The following is a 21,719-nucleotide window of genomic DNA, read 5'->3' on the forward strand; positions in this document are numbered from 1 at the left end:
AGACCTATTATCCTAAAATGTATACAAATATGAGTGGTTATCCCTGGATTCATCAGAGCACAGACTGCCTTCTCTAAAATTTTTATCTCCCTAATGCCTAACTCAGTGCTCTGCACACAGTAGGAGCTTAATACATGTGTGTGTTCCATTGTTTCAGTCATGTATGCCTCTTCGTGACCCAATTTGGGATTTCCTTGGCAAAGAAACTGGAGTGGTTTGACATTTCCTTCTCCAGCTTGTTTTACAGATGAGGAAACTGAGGCAGACAGGGTTAAGTGACCCTGTTTGGAGTTTCCTTGGCAAAGATACTAGAGTGATTTGCCATTTCCTTCTCCAGCTCATTTTACAGATGAGTAAACTCAGGCCAACAGAGTGAAGTGACTTACCCAGGGTCACATAGCTAGGAAGCATCTGAAGCTGGATTTGAACTCAGGTCTTCCTGACTCCAGCTGTGGTGTTCTATCCACTGAACCACCTAACTGCCCTTAACATATATTTGTTCAGCTCAATTCAATCAGCATTTATTAAGTCCCTTCTATGGGCCAAACACTGTGGTAGGCGCTGGGGATATAAAACAGTGCCTGCCCTCAAAGAGTTTGCCCTCTAGGGGTGAAACAACATGTTAACCAGAAAAGTAAATATTAAATATATTTGGAGGGAGAGGAGAGAGGGAGAATTAACAGGTGGAGGAATCAGGAAAGGCCTCTGGCATGAGCCTTGAGGGGAGCATTCCAAGCAAAGCAGGGACTAGCCCCCTGATCTTATCCTTCCCATGACACCCAGAATATTTTACCCCTAGTTTCTCCCAGCCCCTTTCTATCCCTGCAGTTGCTGAGAGAATTCTGAGTCTTCTGGGCTAAAAAAACAAGGAAAGTGACTCAGCTAAACCTACTCCCTAGCCAAATAGACACTAGCTGCATGACCCTGAACAAGTCACAACTTCTGTTTGCTTTAATTCACTGGAGAAGAAAATGACAAGCCTTTCCAGTATTTTTGCCAAGAAAACTGCCTGGACAGTATTGGCGTGCTATCATCCATGGGGTCACGAAGGGTAGGGCATAACTGAACAAGAGTTGCCGAGAGAAATCTGAATTGATGGGGCTAAAACAAGAAGAGTGAACGTGCTAACCAGATAGGAACTGGTTCTGGATTATCTGATCTCAACTGTCATCTTGGAGCATGTTTCCTTCTCTCCACCATTCTGGAAGGGGCTTCCCTTTGTCTTACCTGGTCTTGGACAAATCACAAAGAGGCCTCTGTCTGAAAATATAATCAAAGGAACAAAAGTAGAATGAAAGAGAGAAGGATAGATAGAGACTGGGAGACAGACAGAGACAGAAAGGTAGAGAGATAGAGAGATTGGGATCGGAGAGATGTTGGCTAGAGTTGAGGAATAAGGTAGAGGCTAGGAATGAGAATCTGGGAGTGGGGTGTGACTTCATCATTCTGAAAGTTCTTCAAATATCCTAGACATAACACACACACACACACACACACACACACAATCTACCCAACCTCCTCTTCCCCTTTTCCCAAGAAATGCTTGGTCCCCAGGAAAGGAATGGAGATAATAGGCATCCAGGCTGGTTGAATATTGATATGAGGGGGAAGGTGGTGAAGAGAAACTGGGGAACAGTGCCAGGGCACTCACTCCCTTTGGGCATCATGGTGGGAAGGGGAAAATGAATAGTGTCAAGTAAGCATGAAACCCTAATGTGTTGCATCAAGGCGCAAGGCACCACTTCGACCGCAGGGTGCTCTTTCCTTGAGTGAGTTATGTCCCTCTACATCATGAACAACTTCTTAGGAAGAGTATGAAATCTTCCCAGGATGCTTGTAAAGGAACCAGGCCCTCTGTTGTTGTTGAGTCATTTCAGTCAAGTCCAACTCTTATCTGGAGTTTTCTTGGCAAAGATACTGGAGTGGTTTGTCATTTCCTTCTCCAGCTCACTTTACAGATGAGGAAACTGAGGCAAACAGGGTCAAATGACTTGCCCAGGGTCACACAGCTAGTAAATGCCTGAGGTTGGATTTGAAGTCAAGAAGACTCCAGTCCCTGCACTCTATCCACTGTGCCACCTAGCTGCCCAGTCTCTCTAAACGGGCCCTATAAGAGGCAGCACTTGAAATAACTCACTATTCTCAGACTAATCTGTTTTCCATTATACCGGCGTCTAAAGATTATTTGCGTGTCTCCAGAGGGGTGTATGAGTGGTGACTGTGGGTATTATGTATGTCTGTGTGTGACTAAGGGCATTTGGGGGCTCGAGTGCCATCCATCATCAAAGCTCCCATTTATATAGTGCTATATTATACAGAGACTAAAGAAGGTGCCTTTTCCCATAGAGGGCCCAACAACTTCCCAGGGTCTCCCCAGGAAGAGGGTCTATCTTGTCAGGAACAGCATTCTCTTCTTAAAGGGGAATTCTATTTTTACCAGCTTGCCCACTGGACTACTCCCAAATTTCCCCAAACAGAATGGCAGATAATCCCACTGTTGGCACCAAGGCAGAAATAAAAACTGAAGATCCCCCAACTTCCAGATTGTCTAGACTACCCACGTCCCAGCTCTTCCCCTCCCACCAGCCCTTCCCTCCCCACCACCAAGTAGAGGGGTGTGGGAACGGGTAAAGATTCTGGCACTTGTACAGGTTACTCCTGTGGCATCTCTAAGAATGGGTCCTCAGGCTGGAAAGGATTTAGCCTCATGGGGGTTGGGGGACTGCTAGATTCCCTAGGCCCTTCTCCCCTCTCATGCTTAGAAAAGCATCTTGACTCTCAGTCCCGTGTAGATTGCTTGAGGGGTAAAAGGCAAGTATTGTAATAAGATCACAGAAAGCAGAGCTCAAAGGGACCTCGAAGTCCCCAGCTTGGAATTTCTGCTAGAGGCTGTTTGGGCCCCTCCTGGGGGGTGGGGGAGGGGTAAATTATCTCTTACAACTAGGACTAGTTCAACATTCGATAGGGAATCTCTTCTTCCCCTTCCCACTGGCTCCGCAGGCTAGACCAGAAGACAGCTGGGAATGATGGGAGAAAATTAGAGGGCAAAAAAAAAAAAAAAAAAGGAAAAATATAGACATAGTGTAAGCAGGTCTTTGCAAATGAGATGCGGAGAGGAAAACAGCTAGGAAAGCTGCCGGGGGCCCTCTACATTTCATTTGGTTATGTTATACACACAATATTTACATACTAATGAATTGATTTCTTCCATTTGTAATAAATAAGTCAGTTTATTCTCTCTTTACTCAATTCTCTTATATGTTTCTCCTCCCCCTCTCAGGAATATGCTGATGAACCACTGGCCCTCCCAGGGTCCTAAGCAAGTAGGGGCACTGAGAAGGGATGAGGGAGCACTAGTTTCCTGGGCCTCCTGGAAAGGGACATCCCGCCCTCCCCAATGCAGTGGGGGAGGGAGGGCACAGTGGTTCAGGGGCCAGCTTGGGTTGACATTGCAGCAAAAAAGATGAGGTTAAACACACAGAAGGACTAGGTAGGCCCTCGAGTTAGGGTAAGGATGTAGATTGGGATGAGGACTGAGGCCCCAAACACAGGGACACCTAGGAGAGGCTAGTTTGTTTTTTTTCTTCCCTTCGAGGTTTCCTATTGATTCCTGTGGGATGAAAGGGCTATCCTATGGGAAGGCAGGGGAATAGATGAAATGACCCTGGAAATTCTAAGACAGCATTCTCTTCTTAAAGGGGAATTCTATTTTACAAAGGTGACCTCTGTACTACTCGAAACTCCTAAATTAGGGGGTCATGGTATGCCCTCACATACTTGGAGAATGAGGCATGGAAATGGGGGTTGGGAGATAAAAATCTGACAATTTCTAAGACTCTGGGATGTGGGATTTCTCCCCAGTTTAAGGAGAGGAACCTTCACAATACGAAGGAGAAATAGGGACCATCCACTCCAATCCCACTACAGACTCTGAAAGTTCTCCTCTAAAGCAAAATAACCTAACCCTCCCTGAAAGAGAGGCCCACATATGTCTCACACACATATGATCAGTGTGACATAGACAAAAGAAGCTCCTTTTTTCATGCTTCACTCCCACCTGGCCTTCTCCATCCTACTCTGTCCAAGTCACCCAGGCCTCCTATCACCACCCTCCTAGTAGGACTCCCAAAGCCAGGCCCTGTCAGCTGGAAAAGGCAGGTGCCATCTTGATGAGATGGAAAGGAATATTGGGCCAAGATCATGAAGCTGACTGTCCCCTCTCGATTTTCCAAGTTCACGGAGATATTCGGCAGAAATGATATAGGAGGTCTAGCTTTCCCTTCTCAAGGCCAAGGTCTTCCTGCCCATCCCAATACCTCCCAGGTGAGGCTGGGGAAAAACAGTGCTGAGGGGTCTGGAAGATACTGTAGGGGAGTCTTCGGCAGTGAATTGCTGTATACTTGGGGAAGGGCAGGGGAGATAGGGAGAGAGGTTAAGCCCTGGGAATCTTTCCCAACACAGATTCCATTCTGTTCTCCAGGATTATCCAGAAAGAGGAAAGTGCCCATTTCCCACCATGAGTGTCCTGGCTTCATGTGCTTCATTCTTACCCAGGCTTTGGGGGTAGCACCAGGCAGAACTAGCTCCTAGGCAGGTCTGGACCAAATGGCCAGCTCATTTAGATGGTGACATAATAATTCTCCCATCTGTGGATCCCAGGATTAAGTGACTAGTCAGTAGGAAGGGCACTCGGGTAGGGGTAGATCTATGCTAGCCCTGAGGAGAAAAGGTGACTAAATAAAGTGGCGACAGGGGACCTTGGTGCTCACCCAAGTGTCAGCTTTTCTCATTTATGGACTGATGGGCACCTTGGGGGTTCCTCCCCTTCCCCCACCCTCCTAAGCACAGTTTGGTCCCATAGAGAAGGGTAGAGAGGGAACCAGGTAGGCTGATAGCTAACAGGCATGGGAAAGGTGGGCAGCACCTGGGCACCAAGGTGCCCCATGAACATACCTCACCCTAACAGTGTCTTCTGCAGAACTGATGCTAGCTTTCGTTGCCCACCTGGCATTTTATCCCAAGGAGTGGACACAGCTTCCCAAGGGAGCTGGGCTAAGGAACATGGGAATCTCTGCAGAAGATGCCCAAGGACACCTCCTGGCAGAGGATGAGGTCTGAGTGACTAAGGATTGTGGAATGGGGATGTGAATCCCTGTGCCAGAGGTGGGAGGCAGGGTTAGTATACCCAGCTGACAGGCACCCACTGGGGTTCTGTCCGAAGCTTCTCCATCGCAGTCTGAAGCTCCCGGAAGGTCCTCTCAAGGTTGTCATTCACCAGAGTGAGGTCAAAGTAGTGCCCGTACCCTCTCTGGATCCGGCTGCTCTCTTCAACCGTCCGCTTCAAGTCCGCCTCCTGCCCAGGCCCAGGGAATCCACTGAGTCAGGTGCTCCCTTCCCATTCACTCCCTCCCCTGAATGAGAACCTCCCTCCCCCGCACCCATCTTTGATGACCCATGAGAGATAGGTTTGATGATCCTGTCCCCTCTGGACCTTCCCTCTATGGTGCCAATCAAAGCGATCACTGACTCCCTGTGCTGAGGGGAGATGATCTCCAGGGCAGCAGCAGTCCTACCTAGGCCCACCAAGAAATCACCGTAAGCATCACAACTCATATAGCCCCAAGCACTTTCCATATGTGATCTCATTAGAGCCTCACAACACCCTCGTGGGGTAGGTGCCATCATCAGCCCTATTTTACAGATGAGCCAACTGAGGAGTCAGGCAAGTTAAGGGTTTTGGTCAAGATCACACAGCTAGCATGTGTGTGAGGTAGAATTCAAACCCAGGTCTCCCCGCTCCAAACCCAGAGCTCTTTCTGCCACATCAACCTATGCCAAGCAAACCCCAACTCATACCTTAACAGACTGACTCACTTTATCATGCCATCTAATTCCACAATTACTGTCCCAGGTATCACAGCAACCCCAAGAGCACCCACTTAGAACTGCCTAGGAAGTGTCCTCCCCAACCTGATAATGTTCCCAGTGGACACAAGACTTTGCAGCCAGCAGCAAAAGAGAATCTGAAGATTGGGGACAAAGCAGAAACTGACCAGCTAGACTGGGAGACTGGGCTGGGGTAGAATCAAGGGTGTAGGGGAGCTCCTTAGCTAGAGAAGGCTCCTCTCCCTAATCCTGTCTCCCTTCCCTCTCTCTCTCAATCACATCCGCCCTTGCCCTTCCTTTCCTCCCCTGCTCGCCCACAAATTGAACTTGGAGCTTTTTACTCACTCCTTTATTATTTCTCCTGGGTCAGCCTAGGAATGGAGAGAGCCAGGCCTTGGGAGAGGACCAGAGGGACCCCTGCAAGGCCTGTGATGAGGGCAAACAGGAAGACCTCCCTCTGAAGTCCCCCTTCCCATATTCTGAGCACTCCAGCCCTGTAGCACTGTCTATCTCCTGTACCTCTCCCCTCACCAGACCCCACGAAGCCCCCCATTACTCTTATGGACAACATCCAGTATCTGGGGAAGCCCAGCCTTGGATCCCAAAAGGGTCATGGAGGAACCTGAGAGATCAGCTAATCTAGCCCCCTCTTCTCTCTCTACACTCTCTCTGTTGATGACATCATCAGTTCCATGGTTTAAATTTCATCTCTTTGTAGAAGGTTCTCGAGAGAAAGGGAGCAAGAGCAAGCGAGAGAGAGAGAGAGAGAGAGAGAGAGAGAGAGAGAGAGAGAGAGAGTTTCCCTGGATAGATTGTAGATAGATAGATAGATAGATAGATAGAAAGACAGATAGATGATAGATAGATGTTAGATAGATGGATAGACAGATGTACGAATGGGTGGGTGGACAGATAGATAGATAGATAAAGATAGATGATAGACAGATAGATAAATGATAGGTAGAAAGATACATAGACTCATTCATTCGACAGACACAAACAGGCAGACAGACAGATAGATAGATAGATTCCCTGGAGAGATTGTAGATAGATAGATTCATTCATTCAATAGACAGACAGATTCATTCATTCCATAGAGACAGACAGACAGACAGACAGACAGACAGACAGATAGATAGATAGATAGATAGATAGATAGATTCTCTGGAGAGATTGTAGATAGATAGATAGATAGAGTCATTCATTCGACAGACAGACAGACATAGATAGATAGATAGATAGATAGATAGATGATAGATGTTAGATAGATGGACAGATTATGAATGGGTGGGTGGACAGATAGACAAACAGATAGATAGATAGATAGATAGATAGATGATAGGTAGAAAGATGTTAGATAGATAGATAGATAGATTCATTCATTCGACAGACAGATAGATAGATAGATAGATAGATAGACAGATAGGTGATAGATGTTAGATAGATGGACAGATTACGAATGGGTGGGTGGACAGATAGACAAACAGATAGATAAATAGATAGATACATAGATAGATGATAGGTAGAAAGATAGATGTTAGATAGATAGATAGATAGATGGATCCCCAGTCTTTCACTAGAGCTCCAGTCCCACATCTGCTCCTCCCTAGTGGCCATTTCAAAGTGGGTGTCACTTTAGCATCTCAAATCCAACATGTCCAGAACAGAGCTCATTATCTCTTTTCCCCTCCCCACCTGATCCACCCCTTGCCATTATCCTCAGACCTTCTCTCTACCTCACCCCACACACTGTCTCTTGTACTTCCCACATCTCTTGCCTCCATCTTCTCTCTCTGCTCACACGGCCCCCCTCCAAGTCCAGGCCCTCACTACCTCTCACATGAATTAGTGTAACGGCCTCCTAATTGTTCTCCCTGTCTCAAGTCTCCCCCTTCCAATCTGTCCTTCACTCAGCTACCAGAAGTACAGGTCTGACCATTTTCCTACTTGATAAGGTCCAGTGGCTCCCTATTTTTCCAAACAGAAACTCTCTGCGTGGCATTTAAGGCCCTTCACAACTGGGCTCCAATCCATTTTTTCCAAGCTGATTACACATTAGTCCTTTTCACACACTCTATGATCCTGCCAAACTGGCCTCCTTTCTATTTGTTGTTGTTCAGTCATTTTCAGTCATGTCTGACTCTTCATGGTTCCATTTGGGGTTTTCTTGGCAAAGATACTAGAGTGCTTTACCATTTCCTTCTCCAACTCATTTTACAGATGTGGAAACTGAAGCAAACGGGGCTAAGTGACTTGCCCAGCGTCACACAGCTAATAAGTGTCTGAGGGCAGATTTGAACTCATCAATCTTCCTGACTCCAGGCCCAGCGCTCTATCCATTCTGCCACCTAGCATTTCTAGAAGTCCCCAAAACAGGCTGACAGGGGCCAACACAGCTCTTTAGCTTAAAGGGCTTCTTTCTGCTCAGCAAGGTTTTCACTAATCTCTTTTTGACTCTCCGCTGCATTCTCTACAGGGCAGGTCCCAAACTTTTCCACTAACTATACATTTCCAGTCCCACTTAAATTCTTTGCCTCCTACACTCTCAGAAGACATCCTTGGTTCCTGATACTTTACAGAGATCCAGGGGTGGGGAACCTGCAGCCTTGAGGCTACATATGGCCTTCTAGATCCCTAAGTGCAGCCTTTTGACTGAATCCAAATTTGTTCTGTAAAATCTGGATTCAGTCAAGAGGCCTTAAGGATCTAGAAGGCCACATGTAGCCTGAAGGCCGCAGGTTCCCCACTCATCTTCTCTCCTCTCTGCTTCTCAGTATTTCTGTACCTTCACCCATTTCCTTCTCCTCTTCTCTCCCAGGGGAAGAAATGTCCCTTCTTGCCAATGCTAACCCTGCCACCTGTGCCCTCCAGCTTTGTTCTGCCCATCTCCTACTAGATCTAGATTCATTTATTAACTCCATCTCTTGCATCTTCAATCTCTCCCCGCCCCATACTGGTTTCTTCCCCTGGGCCTCCAAACATGCTCAGTTCTCCCTATCCGAAGAAAAAAAAAATCATTCTCATCCCTTGGATATATCTCAAAAGGCCCTTTCATTTTTTTTACCCCTATTTCACTGCTAAACTTATCAAGAAAATATCTCTACTCATTCCTTTCACTTCTTTCCCCACTTACAAACTCATTGCCCAGCCCCTCACTACCGATGTCTGTCCTCGCCAGTCTACCACACCAACAAACAAATCCAACAACCTTTTCTCCTTAACCTCTCTGCATTCGGAACTGATTTTGACCCTTCTTCTGCTGACTCTGGGTAAGGCACTTAACCTCGTCTGCTTCAGTTTCCTTAACTATAAAAGGGGAATAACGGCAACTACCTTCCAAGGTCGTTATGAGGATCCAATGAGAGTATTTGTGAAGGGCTTAGCACAGTGCCTGGAACATAGCAGATGCTTAACAAATGCTCGTGTCTGCCTTCCTTCGCCAATTCCTTCCTTCCCTTCTTCCTTCTTTCCCTCCCTCCTTTCCTTCCTTTTCTTCCCTCCCTCCTTCCTCTTTTCCTCCCTCCCTTTCATCCTTTCTTCCCTCCTTCCTCTTTTCCTTTCTTCTCTCTCTCTTTCCTTTCTTTCCTTTCTTCCTTTCCTTCCTTCCTTCCCTTCCTTCCCTCCCTCCTTCCTTTCCTTCCTTCTTTTCTTCCCTTCCTCCTTCCTCTTTCCCTCCCTCCTCCTTTCCTTTCTTTCTTCTCTCTCTCTTTCCTTTCCTTCCTTTCTTCCTTCCTTTCCTTCCTCCTTCCCTTTCTTCCTTCCTGTTCCTCTCCACTGTCTTTTGTCAGCTCTGCCCAGTTAGCCTACCAACACCAAAAATTTAACATATACAAAATGGAGTCCATCATCCATCCCACTTAACCCATTCCTCCCCCTGAATTCCCTAATGCTGGCAATGATACCACTGTCCTCCAAGTTATTCAGGCTTAGAATATGTGAGTAGCCTTTGGCCCCTTCTCTTTTGTCCTTCACGTTAAACCCATCACGAAGTCTTGTTAATTTTATCTCCTCAATATCAAATATGTCTCCCCCACCTCACTCCCAAAGTCATTACTCTAGTCCAGGCCTTCATCACACATCACCTTGACCCCTCTAATTGCCTCCTAATTGGGCTCCAACCCATCCTCCACCAGATGCCAAAGCAATCTTCCTAAGGCTCTGTTCTATCCTGTTACTCCCCTACATGAGAATTTTCAGTAACTGCCCATGCCTCTCTAATAAAGCTTAGACTCCTCAGCCTCACACTCAAGTCTGTGATCTAACCTCAACCTACCTTGGATTAGTATGCCTCTCCCTTCTATCTCCATCTGTCAAAAGCTTGACCATCCGTCAAGGACTCATTCAAATGCTACCTCCCCAGTGAAGACATTGCTGGTCTTCTACCAGGGGTGGGAAACCTGCAGCCTTGAGGCCTTCTAGGCCCTTGGAGGCAGCCTTTTGACTGAGTCCAAGTTTTACAGAACAAATCCTTTTATTAAGGGGATTTGTTCTGTGAAGTTTGGATTCAGTCAAATGGCCACATTTGAGGACCTAGAGGGCCACATGTGGCCTCGAAGCCACAGGTTCCCCACCCCTGCCCTAGATCATGAGGGGATCTCCCTCTTCTAGATTCTTACAATATTTTGCTCCTATTATCTCTTATCACAATGTCTTGTGTTATATTTGTTTATACATACATACGTGTGTACACACACACACACACACACACACACACACACACACACACGGTGTTCCTAAAGTCTGGACACATAGGCAATTGATGGCAATGTGGAGTTACTACATCAAGTTCATGAGAATCTTGCAAAGCGCATCAACCTTTGCATCACAAATGATGGAAATCATTGAAGATGTTATTTGTTAATATTCCAATTAAATAAAAATTTCCTTCATTTCATTTCTTGAAAATTTTGCCTCTGCGTCCAGACTTTAGGAACACCCCATATTATGTAATATGCTAGGAGGCAGGAATTGAGTTTAATTCACCGATTTATGCCCTCACTGGGCCATCAATGGAGCTGCTGTTTAATGAACATTTGATGGATGATTGAAAAGATGAACACCTGCCCATACTTCCTTGGGTACCTCTGACCTGCTGCCCAGCCTCCCCACTAGTCAATGTATCCCTATTTCCCACTGTGCCCCCAAGCACTTCCTGCACCCCTCCCAGGGCTATCTCATCCATCCCATCCTAGAACTTGTTTCTTCCCCACCCTGTACCCATCTTTCTGCTTCCCTTCTAGGCCCCCCTCACCGTGAGTTGCTTGGTGGCCACCCCACTCTCCAGGGCAGCCCGGTTCATGGCTCTCAGGGTCTCAAAGTCAGGGGCTTCGATGAAAACCACATATGGGACAAACTCAGCAGTTCTTAGCACCTTCACTGCCTGAGATGAGGGTGGGAAGTGTTCAGCATTATCTCCTTAATCTTTATTCCCTCTCCCCAAAATCATATCTCTTACCCCGGGGGGATCCCTGTAGCACCCTCCCACTTCAGGGTTCAGATGAAATATCAATTGGGAGATAGAATCTTCAGCTCCCTTAGTAAAGAAACAACAGGCAAGGGGTTCAAACCCAACGTTTCTAGGCATGGGCAGAGGGTGTTATGTAAGGTTACAGAAGGTCCCTGGAGCTTGGGGTATGGCCCATGGTCAAGCAAAGCATTAAAAGTATAAGAAGTTGGGGGCAGCTAGGTGGCACAGTGAGTAGAGGAGTGGCCCTGGAGTCAAGAGGATCTGAGTTCAAATCCAGCTTCAGACACTTGACACATTTACTAGCTGTGTGACCTTAGGCAAGACATTTAATCCCAATTGCCCTGACTTTCCAAAAAAAAAAAAAAAAGTATATGAAGTCAGGTGCAGCTAAGCGGCACAGTGGATATCACTGTGGATGGAGTCAAGAGGACCTGAGTTCAAATACAGCCTCAGACACTTACTAGCTGTGTGACCCTGGGCAAGTCACTTAACCCCAATTACCTCCAAAAAAAAAAGTATATGAAGTCAGAGTAGAGTTTGCTCCCAGGAAAGGGAAAGGGAGATATATCTCAGAGTATCCATTAGGAAAAGAAGGTAAGAGAGGAAGTCATGGGAAGGGTTTGACCTGGGGTTGGTAATAGAAGGGGGAAGGGTTCATAGATCATACACTGAACACAATCATACATAGAATTGCAGATTTAAAGACAGAAAAGACCTGAGAGGTTACCTAGTCCAATTTCCTCATTTTACGGATTAGGAAACTTATTCAGAGGTGCTAAGCGATTTACCTAAGGTCACAGAGGTAGGAATGTCGTCCTGCTGGAATTCGGACCCAGGGTCCCCAGGGAAGGCGGTGTTATGTAGGGTTAAAGAAAGTCCCCAGGGGATAAGGCATTAGCTGTGGTTGAGAAAAGGCTCTATGGTGGACAATATGGTGTTGTATAGTGCGGAGAGGGTCCTGAAGGATTGGGCTGCAGCCTGGGATTAGGAAGGGCCCATTTGTGAACGAGGAATGCGGCCAGCAGGCAGTCAGGGAGGTGGCCAGCCTAGGGTGGGGGGGCAGGCAGGGGCTTACCTGTGGATTGACGTCCAACACGCACACCTTGCCAGCACTGAGCACATTTCGGATAGAATCGATTCGAGTGCCGTACAGGTTCCCTTCATATTCCCCGTGCTCGAGGTAGCGGCCAGCGCGGATGTCAGCCTCCATCTCTGCCCGTGTCACGAAGCTATAGCCCTGGCCTTCCCGCTCAGAGTCCTTAGGCCGGCGAGATGTGTCTGGCAGGCAGGGAGAGTGAGAATACACATGTGAACACTGAGGCAGCTAGATGGGATAGTGCATAGGGTGCTGAGCTCGGAATCTGCAAGATCTGAGTTCAAATCCCACTTCAGACACTTACTAAAACTGTGTGACCTTAAACAAATCACTTAACCACTCTCAGCCTCAGTTTCTCCATCTGCAAAATGGGGACAGCCCAATCTGCACTGATAGTATGAACCCTCTATGGTCCCCATTCTCTAACTACAGATACTCAGGATGCCAGAGGAAGCAACACCTTATTGCTGTTTAGTTGTTTCTGACTTGATGACCCTATGTGACATTCTCTTGGCAAAGATACTGGAGTGGTTTGCCATTTCCTTCCCCAGCTTGTTTTACAGATGAGGAAACTGAGGCAAATGGGTTAAGTGACTTGTCCAGGGTCATACAACTTAGGCAGTGTCTGTGACCAGATCTGAACTCAAGCTTTCCTGAGTCCAGGGTGAACGTTCTATCCACTGCCCCTACCTAAGGAATACTTAGGCTGCCCCTAAATGCTGGTTAGATTGGATTGAACTGGGGCAGCTAGGTGGCTCAGTGGATGGAGCAGGAACTCAGCCCTGGAGTCAGGAAGATCTGAGTTCAAATGAGGTCTCAGACACTCACTAGCTATGTGACCCTGGGCAAGTCACTTAACCCTGATTATCTCAGGGGAAAAAAAAAAGGTTGGATTGAACCGAATCTATTAGACACCATGTCCACTTCAGTGTCCAATTCAATTCAATCAGCATTTCGCAGAATTAGAGCTGGAAGAGAACTTTAAGGCCATCGAATCCAACCCATTCACTCACAGATGAGGAGCCCAAAGCACAACGAGGTTAAATAACTTTCCTAGGGTCACACAACTAGCTAGCCCAATCAATAAATTCCCAGGTCCAATATGCCCTTCACTTGCATTAATAAAATATAGTGTCACAAATGAGGAAGGTCCTAGCTCCTCCACCCCAGCCAGACCCCATTTAGAATATTGTATTCAGCTCATTTTAGGAGGGACATTGTGTTCCAAAGAGAGCAATCTGGATGATGAGAAGACTGCTGGTTAAAGGAAGTAGAGGTGTTTAATTTGGACAAGGGGAGACCTAGGGAAGACATGAGAACTATCTTTAAATATCTGAAGAGACAGAACGTGGAAGAGCGAATAGACTTAGTCTGCTTGCCCTCAGAAGGGCCCAAGGGTAGAAGTTGTAAGGGGATATCAGGGAATAATATCAGGGAATATCAGGGAAAATATCAGGGAAAAAAAACTTCCTAAAGAGTAAAGCTGTCGCCCAAATGGAATGATTTCCCTGTCTTTGGAGGTATAGAAACACACGGAGGTTAGGGGATCTCTGAGGTCCGTTCTGACCAGAGACTATAGACACGTCTTGTCTCCTAAGCTAGACCGCTAGTTCCTTGAGGCAGCTTGGTAGCCCAATGGCTAGAGCACTTGACCTAGAGTCAGGAAAAACTGAGTTGAAATCTAGCCTCAGATACTTCTTAGCTACGTGACCTGGGCAAGTCAGTTAACTTCCATCTGCCTCAGTTTCCCTATTTATACAGTGGTAATAGCACGTACTTCGTAGGGTTGTTGTGGGGACAACCTGAGATGTTTTTAAAGCACTTTGCAAACCTTAAAGTGACATAGGAATTCAAGCTATCATTATTATTATTATTGAGGGCAGGGTAGGGGCTAAGAAGGTTACATCTCAATGTATCACTCAGGGGTGGGGAACTTGCAGCCTCAAGACCACATGTTCCCCACCCTTGATTACTGATCAATGGTAGGAGGCAATCCCCAACCTGATGGTGCAGTACCCTTTGTTCACCAGCAGAGGGTGTGCACTCACCAAACAATCAGGCGGAACAGCAAAAATGATAGCTGATGTTTCATAGCCTTCTAGAATTCAGAGCTAGAAAGAACCTTGAAGATCATGGACCCCAACTCTGCCATTTTACAGATGAGCCAACTGAGGGGGAAATGACACCTTTGGTCATGCAGATATCATGTAGCAAAGCGGGCATTCGATCCCAGATGTATCTGACTCTAGGTCTTCCTAGGATGCTGATGCCGATGATATTATTAATATTTAATAGATTCCATATAAATATATATTACATATGATGTGTAGATGTGCGATATATTATAGGTGACATATCACATATAAATAATATCTTGTTTGTACTGCATATAATTATTATGTGCGGCTAGGTGGCACAGTGCTTTCTGGAGTCAGGAAGACTCCTCTTCCTGAGTACAAATCTGGTTTCAGACACTTCCTAGTGGTGTGACCCTGGGCAAGTCACTTAATCCTGATTGCCTCAGTTTCCTCATCTGTAAAATGAGCTGGAGAAGGAAATGACTCCAGTATCTCAGCCAGAAAAACCCCAAATGGGGTCACAAAGAATCAGACACAACTGAAAAATGACACCAAAAATGTATATTGTATATAATTATAAATATATAAATAAATACATTTTATATATAAATATAATAAAAATTATAAATAAAAACTCAGTATGTTATAATCATTTTCTATATAATACATTATATATTATATATGTACATATAAATGTGTGCATTATATATTTACATAGTGCTTTAATGTTTTTTAAGCACCTTACCAATACTATCTGATTTTACCCTGGGAGGTAGGTGGGAAAATTGAGTAGCTTGCCCGAGGTCACCCAGCTAATAAATGTCTGAGGGCAGATTTAAAGTCAGTTTTTCCTGACTCCAGGCCCAGCCCCATCTACTGCACCACCTTGCTGCCCCTAACAGACAACCTCAGTTTCTACATACTAATCTACGTAACCATAAATCCACACTGATGTCTCCCCTCCTCCCCCTCAGCTGCTCCAGCTGCCTCTCTCTCCTCTCCTTTGTTCCTCTACATTTATTTTCCCTCCATGATTCCATTCTCTAAGTAGGGTTATTCAGGACCCTGGAGGGAGGTATACCTAGGCTGGCCTTCAATTCTCATTAAATTAGACCAATTTAGATCCCTGAAATACAATTTGTTTTTGTTTTTCTGTTTTATCTGACTCTTTGTTATCCCTTTTGGGATTTTCTTGGCAAAGATACTGGAGTGGTTTGCCATTTCCTTCTCTAGATCATTTTACATATGAGGAAACTGAGGCAAACAGTTTTACGTGACTTGCCCAGAGTCACACAGCTAGTAAGTGTCTGAGGCTGAATTTGAACTAATGAAAATGAGTCTTCCTGACTCTGAGGCCCAACACTCCATCCAGGGGTGGGGAACCTGTGGCCCTTTGACTGAATCAAAGGTCACAGAACAAATCCCCTCAATAAAAGGATTTGTTCTGTAAAACTTGGACTCAGTTAAAAAGCCGCACCCAAAGACCCACGTGTGGCCTCAAGGCCCCTGTCCCATCTACTGCACCACCTAGCTGCCCCTCTCAAACAGAGTGCCCACTCCAATTCAATAAATATTTCATAAGATCGGAGAATTAGAGTTAGAAGGAACTTTAGACAATCAAGGCCAACCCTTTCATTTTACAAGTGAAGAAACTGAAGCCCCAAAAGGTTAAGTGACTTGCCCAGGGTCACACAGCTAGGGTCCAAGGTGAGATTTGAACCTGTGTTCCTGACTTCAGGTCCAGACCACTACTCCACACCGCCTCTTCCCTTACCTTCTCTAGACAAGACACTGATCTAGGAGCTGAGGAAGAAACAAAGATAAACCAATGCCCCTGGGACTGATAACTGAGCCTAGTACTCAGTCTGGTGCCCTCTCTTGGGGTATAGCACCCACCCCAGGGTCAACTCACAGGGCACAGTGGTGCCATAGCGGTCTTGGTCCCACATGATGAGTTTGTTCTTCAGGCTACGACGCCCCACACCCTGTGCCCCAATCAGAACCAGGGTTTTCCGCCGGAAAGGGGGCATCCGAGCCACTTCCTCGTAGATCAGAAGTTCATGCCGATCGAACTCTGTGAGCACAGAGGCAAGTGCACCACCCGTCAGGGCAGCATGGGTATATCAGGGCAAAAGGAAGAGGTAGGCAAGGTCACAGAGGAACATTCAGGGAGATGGATGCAATGCCCATGGGTGGTATCTAGGGGCCCAGCAGTCATGTATCTGGCAGTAGGAAGTGCCCAGGAAGGATGCCTGAAGTTAGTGCCAGGGGAAAGTAAACACAGTATAACATTAAGGTATAGTTTCCATGCAGCACCAAGGGAGATAACAGTGAGGGTGGGCAGTGCCCAGGCATGAGGGTACCTACCCGCATTCTTGGTAGTGAGATACATCATTCTCTTCTTCTTCTTCCCTGAAATGCTGCCACACAGGGCACCTGGCAATGGAGACAGAAGGGATGGGTAAACGTAGAAGTGCTCTCATCACCCCCCAAAGCTGGCACGACATTACCCAAGAAGCGCTTACCTGAGGTTGGTGTCATCTCCAGGTCCCTCTTGACGAAGGCCTTCCGTTTCTCTTCCAGCAGCTGGCTGGGGATAAGCCCAGCACTGCCCCCCTCTACATGGCATGCCTGAAACACCCACCCAAGCCCACTGGGCTTAAGAACTTTGCTATCTCCCCTATTCCCCTTCACTTTCCCTCCCTCAGGGTATCAGTGGGGATGTTCATGCTTCCTCCTTTCCCACCAGCTCTAGCACCCCACTTGATGGACTGGATTAAGGTGGACCAGCAGAGGGCTGATGGGAGGGGAGAGGGTTGTGAGGCACCCCGGGGCAGAAGGCCTGGCTTCCATGGGGCAACAAGCCCTGACAGGGGCCGTGCCCTGAGGGCACTCACTTGCCACCAGTTAGCATCATCTTGGTTAACAATCTGGAGCAGGTCCCCAGCACAAAAGCGTAGGCCGGCCTCCTTGCAGGGGATCAGGCTGTCCCGGGCTGGCTCATAGTCAAAGTGGCATTTGACAAACACCTGGGGAGGGGCGGGGGTGGGAGGAAGAAGCACATATAAATCAAAGGCCATGCTAGACGTAGTGTCCATAAGGACACCCAGGAGGGGGATGGTAGGGTACCCAGGACCTGAGTAAGGTGCCATCCCCTGGCCTTTAAAGTCCCAGGGAGAAGGTAGTGGGGAGATGAGAGTACAAACAGCCAGCCACACTCATACACACTAGTCCTTGCCCCTTTATGGGGTGACGTCACTGTCTCTGCCGGTCCTGCCATTCACTGCCAGGCTCCTTTCACTGCCCAGAACAAAGGGCGGTAGATCAGTTCTGTCTTTGTCCCTCCCAGTTATGGGCAGGGTTATCATTCCTCCTGATCTCCCTTTAGATACTCTAGTGAGAGAAGGAGTGGGCGATGCCCACACCAAGACGGGTTGCTCCTTCTCCTCTCTCTCCTGCCCACTGGGCTCGGGTTGTGACAAAGCACTTTCTAGATGCTAACCCCACAGTCTGCTGGGAGACAGCCAGGCCTGGGGAGTTTCAATCTGATGGGAGGCTTCATACGCTTACTGCCAGAATGAGAAACATTCTACACAGGCTTATATGTATACATGCCACACACATAAACACACATGCACATGTACAAGGAAATACACGTATCTACAAATATACAAGGGGCAGCTAGGTGGCACAGCGGATAGAGTGCCTGGCCCAGAGTTAGGAAGACTCCTCTTCCTGAGTTCAAATCTGGCCTTAGATACTTACTAACTGTGTGTCCCTGGTCAAGTCACTTAACTCTGTCTGCCTCAGTTTCCTCATCTATAAAATGAGCCGGAGAGGGAAATGGCAAACCACTCCAGTATCTCTGCCAAGAAAACTCCAAAAGGCGTCATGAAGAGTGAAATGACCAAACAAGTGTGCCATGTGTGTATATAAGCGTGCATACATATATAAAGGGATGTACGCACACACAAAGGTACACACATATGTACAAGGATACACACATATATAAAAGGGTGCACATGTATAAGGACACATATATGTATAAGAATGCACATACACACAAGGGTACAACATACATACAAGGACACATGTGCACATGCCTTGCAAGGATGTATTGTGCATGTAGCTGCATATGTGAGTACCAAAATGTACGTTTGTGTTACAAAGATGCACACATCTGTATAAGGATGTTAACTGACATTTTATACCAGTTTAAGGTTGGCAAAGTGCTTTCCATGTGAAGTAGGTACTATTTGAATTACCTCCATTTTACATACGAGGTAATCAAGGCTCAGAGGATGGACTGTGGTCACATGACTGGGAAGCTCTGGACCAGAGGAGGGTTTGGAACCCAGGCCTCTCCTGACTCCAAATCCAGCATTCTTTCCTTTACATCACACTTGCCTCTGCATGTGCATGCATACCTACATATCTGCACAAGTATGAATGCATACTTGCTACATGCATCGGCTCCGTGCCATGATCCTCGTCTCCCCCTGTGTAGTGTGGGTCCATGCCACACAGACCCTTGTAGCCAGAATATTCAAGCATGTTTGCATACATAGGTCACAGCTCACCTCCAATACACACCCATATTGGGGGAGGGAAGAGGGTCCGCATGAAGCACCCCTCCGAACAGCCAACATTGCAGGGGACTATCAAGTGTAGAGGGAAAGATACCAGGGTCCAGGGAGGGAGAGAGGGGGTTGGGCACAGGTGCCAACAGGCTGCCCACCTGTCGAGGCAGGTGGGGCTCCTGGTAACTAGGCAAGATCTTGAGGATGACGCTACCACTGGCACTCCGGAGTAACTCCTGTAGCCCCCGGGGGTCACTGCCCACAGGCTGCCCGTTCACCTCCTTGATGACATCACCCACGTGCAGCAGGCCCTGCTGGGCCACCATGCCCCCGTGCAGGATTCGGGCAATCACCAGCTCTCCACCCTCCACTCGGAACGTCACGCCCTGGGCAAAGCAGGAAGAGGAGGTGGGTGGGTTAAGGGGCAGGCTTAGGTCTATACATCCTGATGCTTAAATGTCCTGGCCTTCTCTCCAGAACCTGTCACTCCCACCCCCAACCCCCACCTCCTGCTCAGCTCCCAGGAGCCTAGGTGTGGTGGGTTCCCCTTGTGGCTCAAACGTAAGCCCCAGGCTGTCAGCTCCCCCAGCAAGGCTTCTTCAAACAGCTCCTCCTCCTTCTCCTCCTCTTCTTAGCTCCTCTTCTTTCTCCTCCTCCTTTTCCTACTCTTCCTCCTCTTCCTTCTTCTCCTTTTCCTACTCTTCCTCCTCCTCCTTCTCTTCCTCCTCTTCTTCCTCTACCTCTTCTTCCTCTTCCTCCTCCTCCTCCTCTTCCCCTTCCTCCTCCTCTTCCCCCTCTTTCACCTCCTCCTCTTCCTCCTCCTCTTCCTCCTCCTCCTCTTTCACTTCTTCCTCCTCCTCTTCCTCCTCTTCCCCTTCTTCCTCCTCTTCCTCTTCCTCCTTTTCCCCCTCCTCCTCTTCCCCCTCCTCTTCCCCTCTCCTCCTTCCCCCCTCCTCCTCTTCCTCTTCCTCTTCCTCCTCCTCTTCTTCCCCTTCCTTCTCCTCTTCCCCCTCTTTCACCTCCTCCTCCTCCTCCTCTTCCTCTTCCTCTTCCCCTTCCTCCTCCTCCTCTTCCTCCTCCTCTTCTTCTCCTTCCTTCTCCTCTTCCCCCTCTTTCACCTCCTCCTCCTCTTCCTCCTCCTCCTCTTCCCCTTCCTTCTCCTCTTCCCCCTCTTTCACCTCCTCCTCCTCTTCCTCCTCCTCCTCTTCCCCTTCCTCCTCCTCCTCTTCCTCCTCCTCTTCTTCTCCTTCCTTCTCCTCTTCCCCCTCTTTCACCTCCTCCTCTTCCCCCTCTTTCACTTCCTCCTCCTCCTCTTCCTCCTCCTTCCCCTTCCTCCTCCTCTTCCTCCTCCTCCTCTTCCTCCTCCTCCTCCTTCCCCCTCCTCCTCTTCCCCTTCCTCCTCCTCTTCCTCCTCCTCTTCTTCCCCTTCCTTCTCCTCTTCCCCCTCTTTTACCTCCTCCTCTTCCTCCTCCTCCTCTTTCTCTTCCTCCTCCTCCTCTCCCTCCCTCCTCCTCCCCTCTCACCAGCCCCCTGAGCCAGAAGCCAAGGTTGAGAACACCACCACTGCCCCCTTCCCTTATTCTTTCCTCCTGCTGATTAGCCTGGATGAAGCAATCAAGGAGGTAGCACTAACAGGGAGAAGGGGAAGATACTGATTATCATTAATAGTAATAATGCCAATAAATCACGGCACTTATGAAGTCCTTCAAGGTCTGTAAGCATTTGAAATGATCTCATTTGCTCCTCAAAGCTCAGCTCAGACTGGGCCACCTCCTAAATGAGGCCCTTGGAATCCCCAAAGCTGCTGGGTAGCCCCCACTCCCAAAGTCACCCTACACATAATTATTTTATATCTACTTCTACGCACCCCTTCTCTCTCCCACTAAAGAATGTAAACTCCTTGAAGGAAGGGGATGTTTTACTCTCATCTATGTTGAGTGTATCCCCAGTGCCTGGCACATAGTAGGTGCTTAATCAATGTTCATTGAGTGATTGATCTTTACAACAAGTACCATAAGTGTTACTGTCTCCACTTTACAGAGGGAGAAACTGAGGCTCAGAAAGGTGTAGTATCTTGTTCATAGCCCCACAACTGGGCATTGTCAGAGGTAGGATTGGAAGCCAGGTCCAGTCTTCTTTCTGTTATACCATACCAGTCTCTTCCTGCCTCTCTCTACTTGCTGGCCAAGGGCCCTGGGGGACACGTGTGTTCCCAGGTGCTGGAATTTCTGCATTTTCTCCCTTGGTGCTATGGTTAGACGCTCCTCACTGGTGACCCACCCTGGGCATGGCATGGGCATGCCCTCCCCAGTACCCATTGCTCTCCCTGATGGCCCTTCACCACCTTTCCTTTACCTCCTACCCCAGCTCCCTCACCAGGTGCTCTCCTGCGGTCTTTCGGATGCCCACCATTCGCACCGCATCTGGAGGGACAGGCTGGTTGTTGAACATGGGGTCCAGGCCAGGGCTGGGAGGTGGCGTCTCATAGCTCTTTGATGCCACGGAGTCATGAGTCTCCAGGAGGGACTAGAGAAAGAGGGCAGTCAAGAAACAGCAGTGCCCATCTTTCCCCTGCCCCGGGGGCCTTCCCATCAGTCCCCAGTTGCTCCCTC

The 21,719-nt window shown here is 47.8% G+C and overlaps 1 protein-coding gene across 5 annotated transcripts in view; it reads right to left on the reverse strand.

Annotated features, from left to right (window-relative positions):
• Positions 1 to 3,210: 3,210 nt before the first annotated feature.
• MPP2 (membrane palmitoylated protein 2) overlaps positions 3,211 to 21,719 on the reverse strand; it is a 38,593-nt gene continuing 20,084 nt past the window's right edge. For 4 of the 5 annotated variants that reach the window (XM_036756513.1, XM_036756517.1, XM_036756514.1 and 1 more), the window contains 9 exons: positions 21,484 to 21,633; positions 19,266 to 19,493; positions 17,425 to 17,556; positions 17,053 to 17,158; positions 16,895 to 16,963; positions 16,440 to 16,601; positions 12,429 to 12,631; positions 11,138 to 11,266; positions 3,211 to 5,353 (listed from right to left, as the gene is read on the reverse strand). In XM_036756513.1, coding sequence (XP_036612408.1) covers positions 5,177 to 5,353; positions 11,138 to 11,266; positions 12,429 to 12,631; positions 16,440 to 16,601; positions 16,895 to 16,963; positions 17,053 to 17,158; positions 17,425 to 17,556; positions 19,266 to 19,493; positions 21,484 to 21,633 — 1,356 coding nt within the window. In that variant the 3' untranslated portion in view covers positions 3,211 to 5,176. The remainder of the gene's footprint in view (positions 5,354 to 11,137; positions 11,267 to 12,428; positions 12,632 to 16,439; positions 16,602 to 16,894; positions 16,964 to 17,052; positions 17,159 to 17,424; positions 17,557 to 19,265; positions 19,494 to 21,483; positions 21,634 to 21,719) is intronic. The other variant, XM_036756516.1, reaches the window with a different exon arrangement.

The sequence above is a fragment of the Trichosurus vulpecula genome, chromosome 4 (assembly GCF_011100635.1).
Source record: "Trichosurus vulpecula isolate mTriVul1 chromosome 4, mTriVul1.pri, whole genome shotgun sequence".
NCBI lineage: Eukaryota > Metazoa > Chordata > Mammalia > Diprotodontia > Phalangeridae > Trichosurus > Trichosurus vulpecula.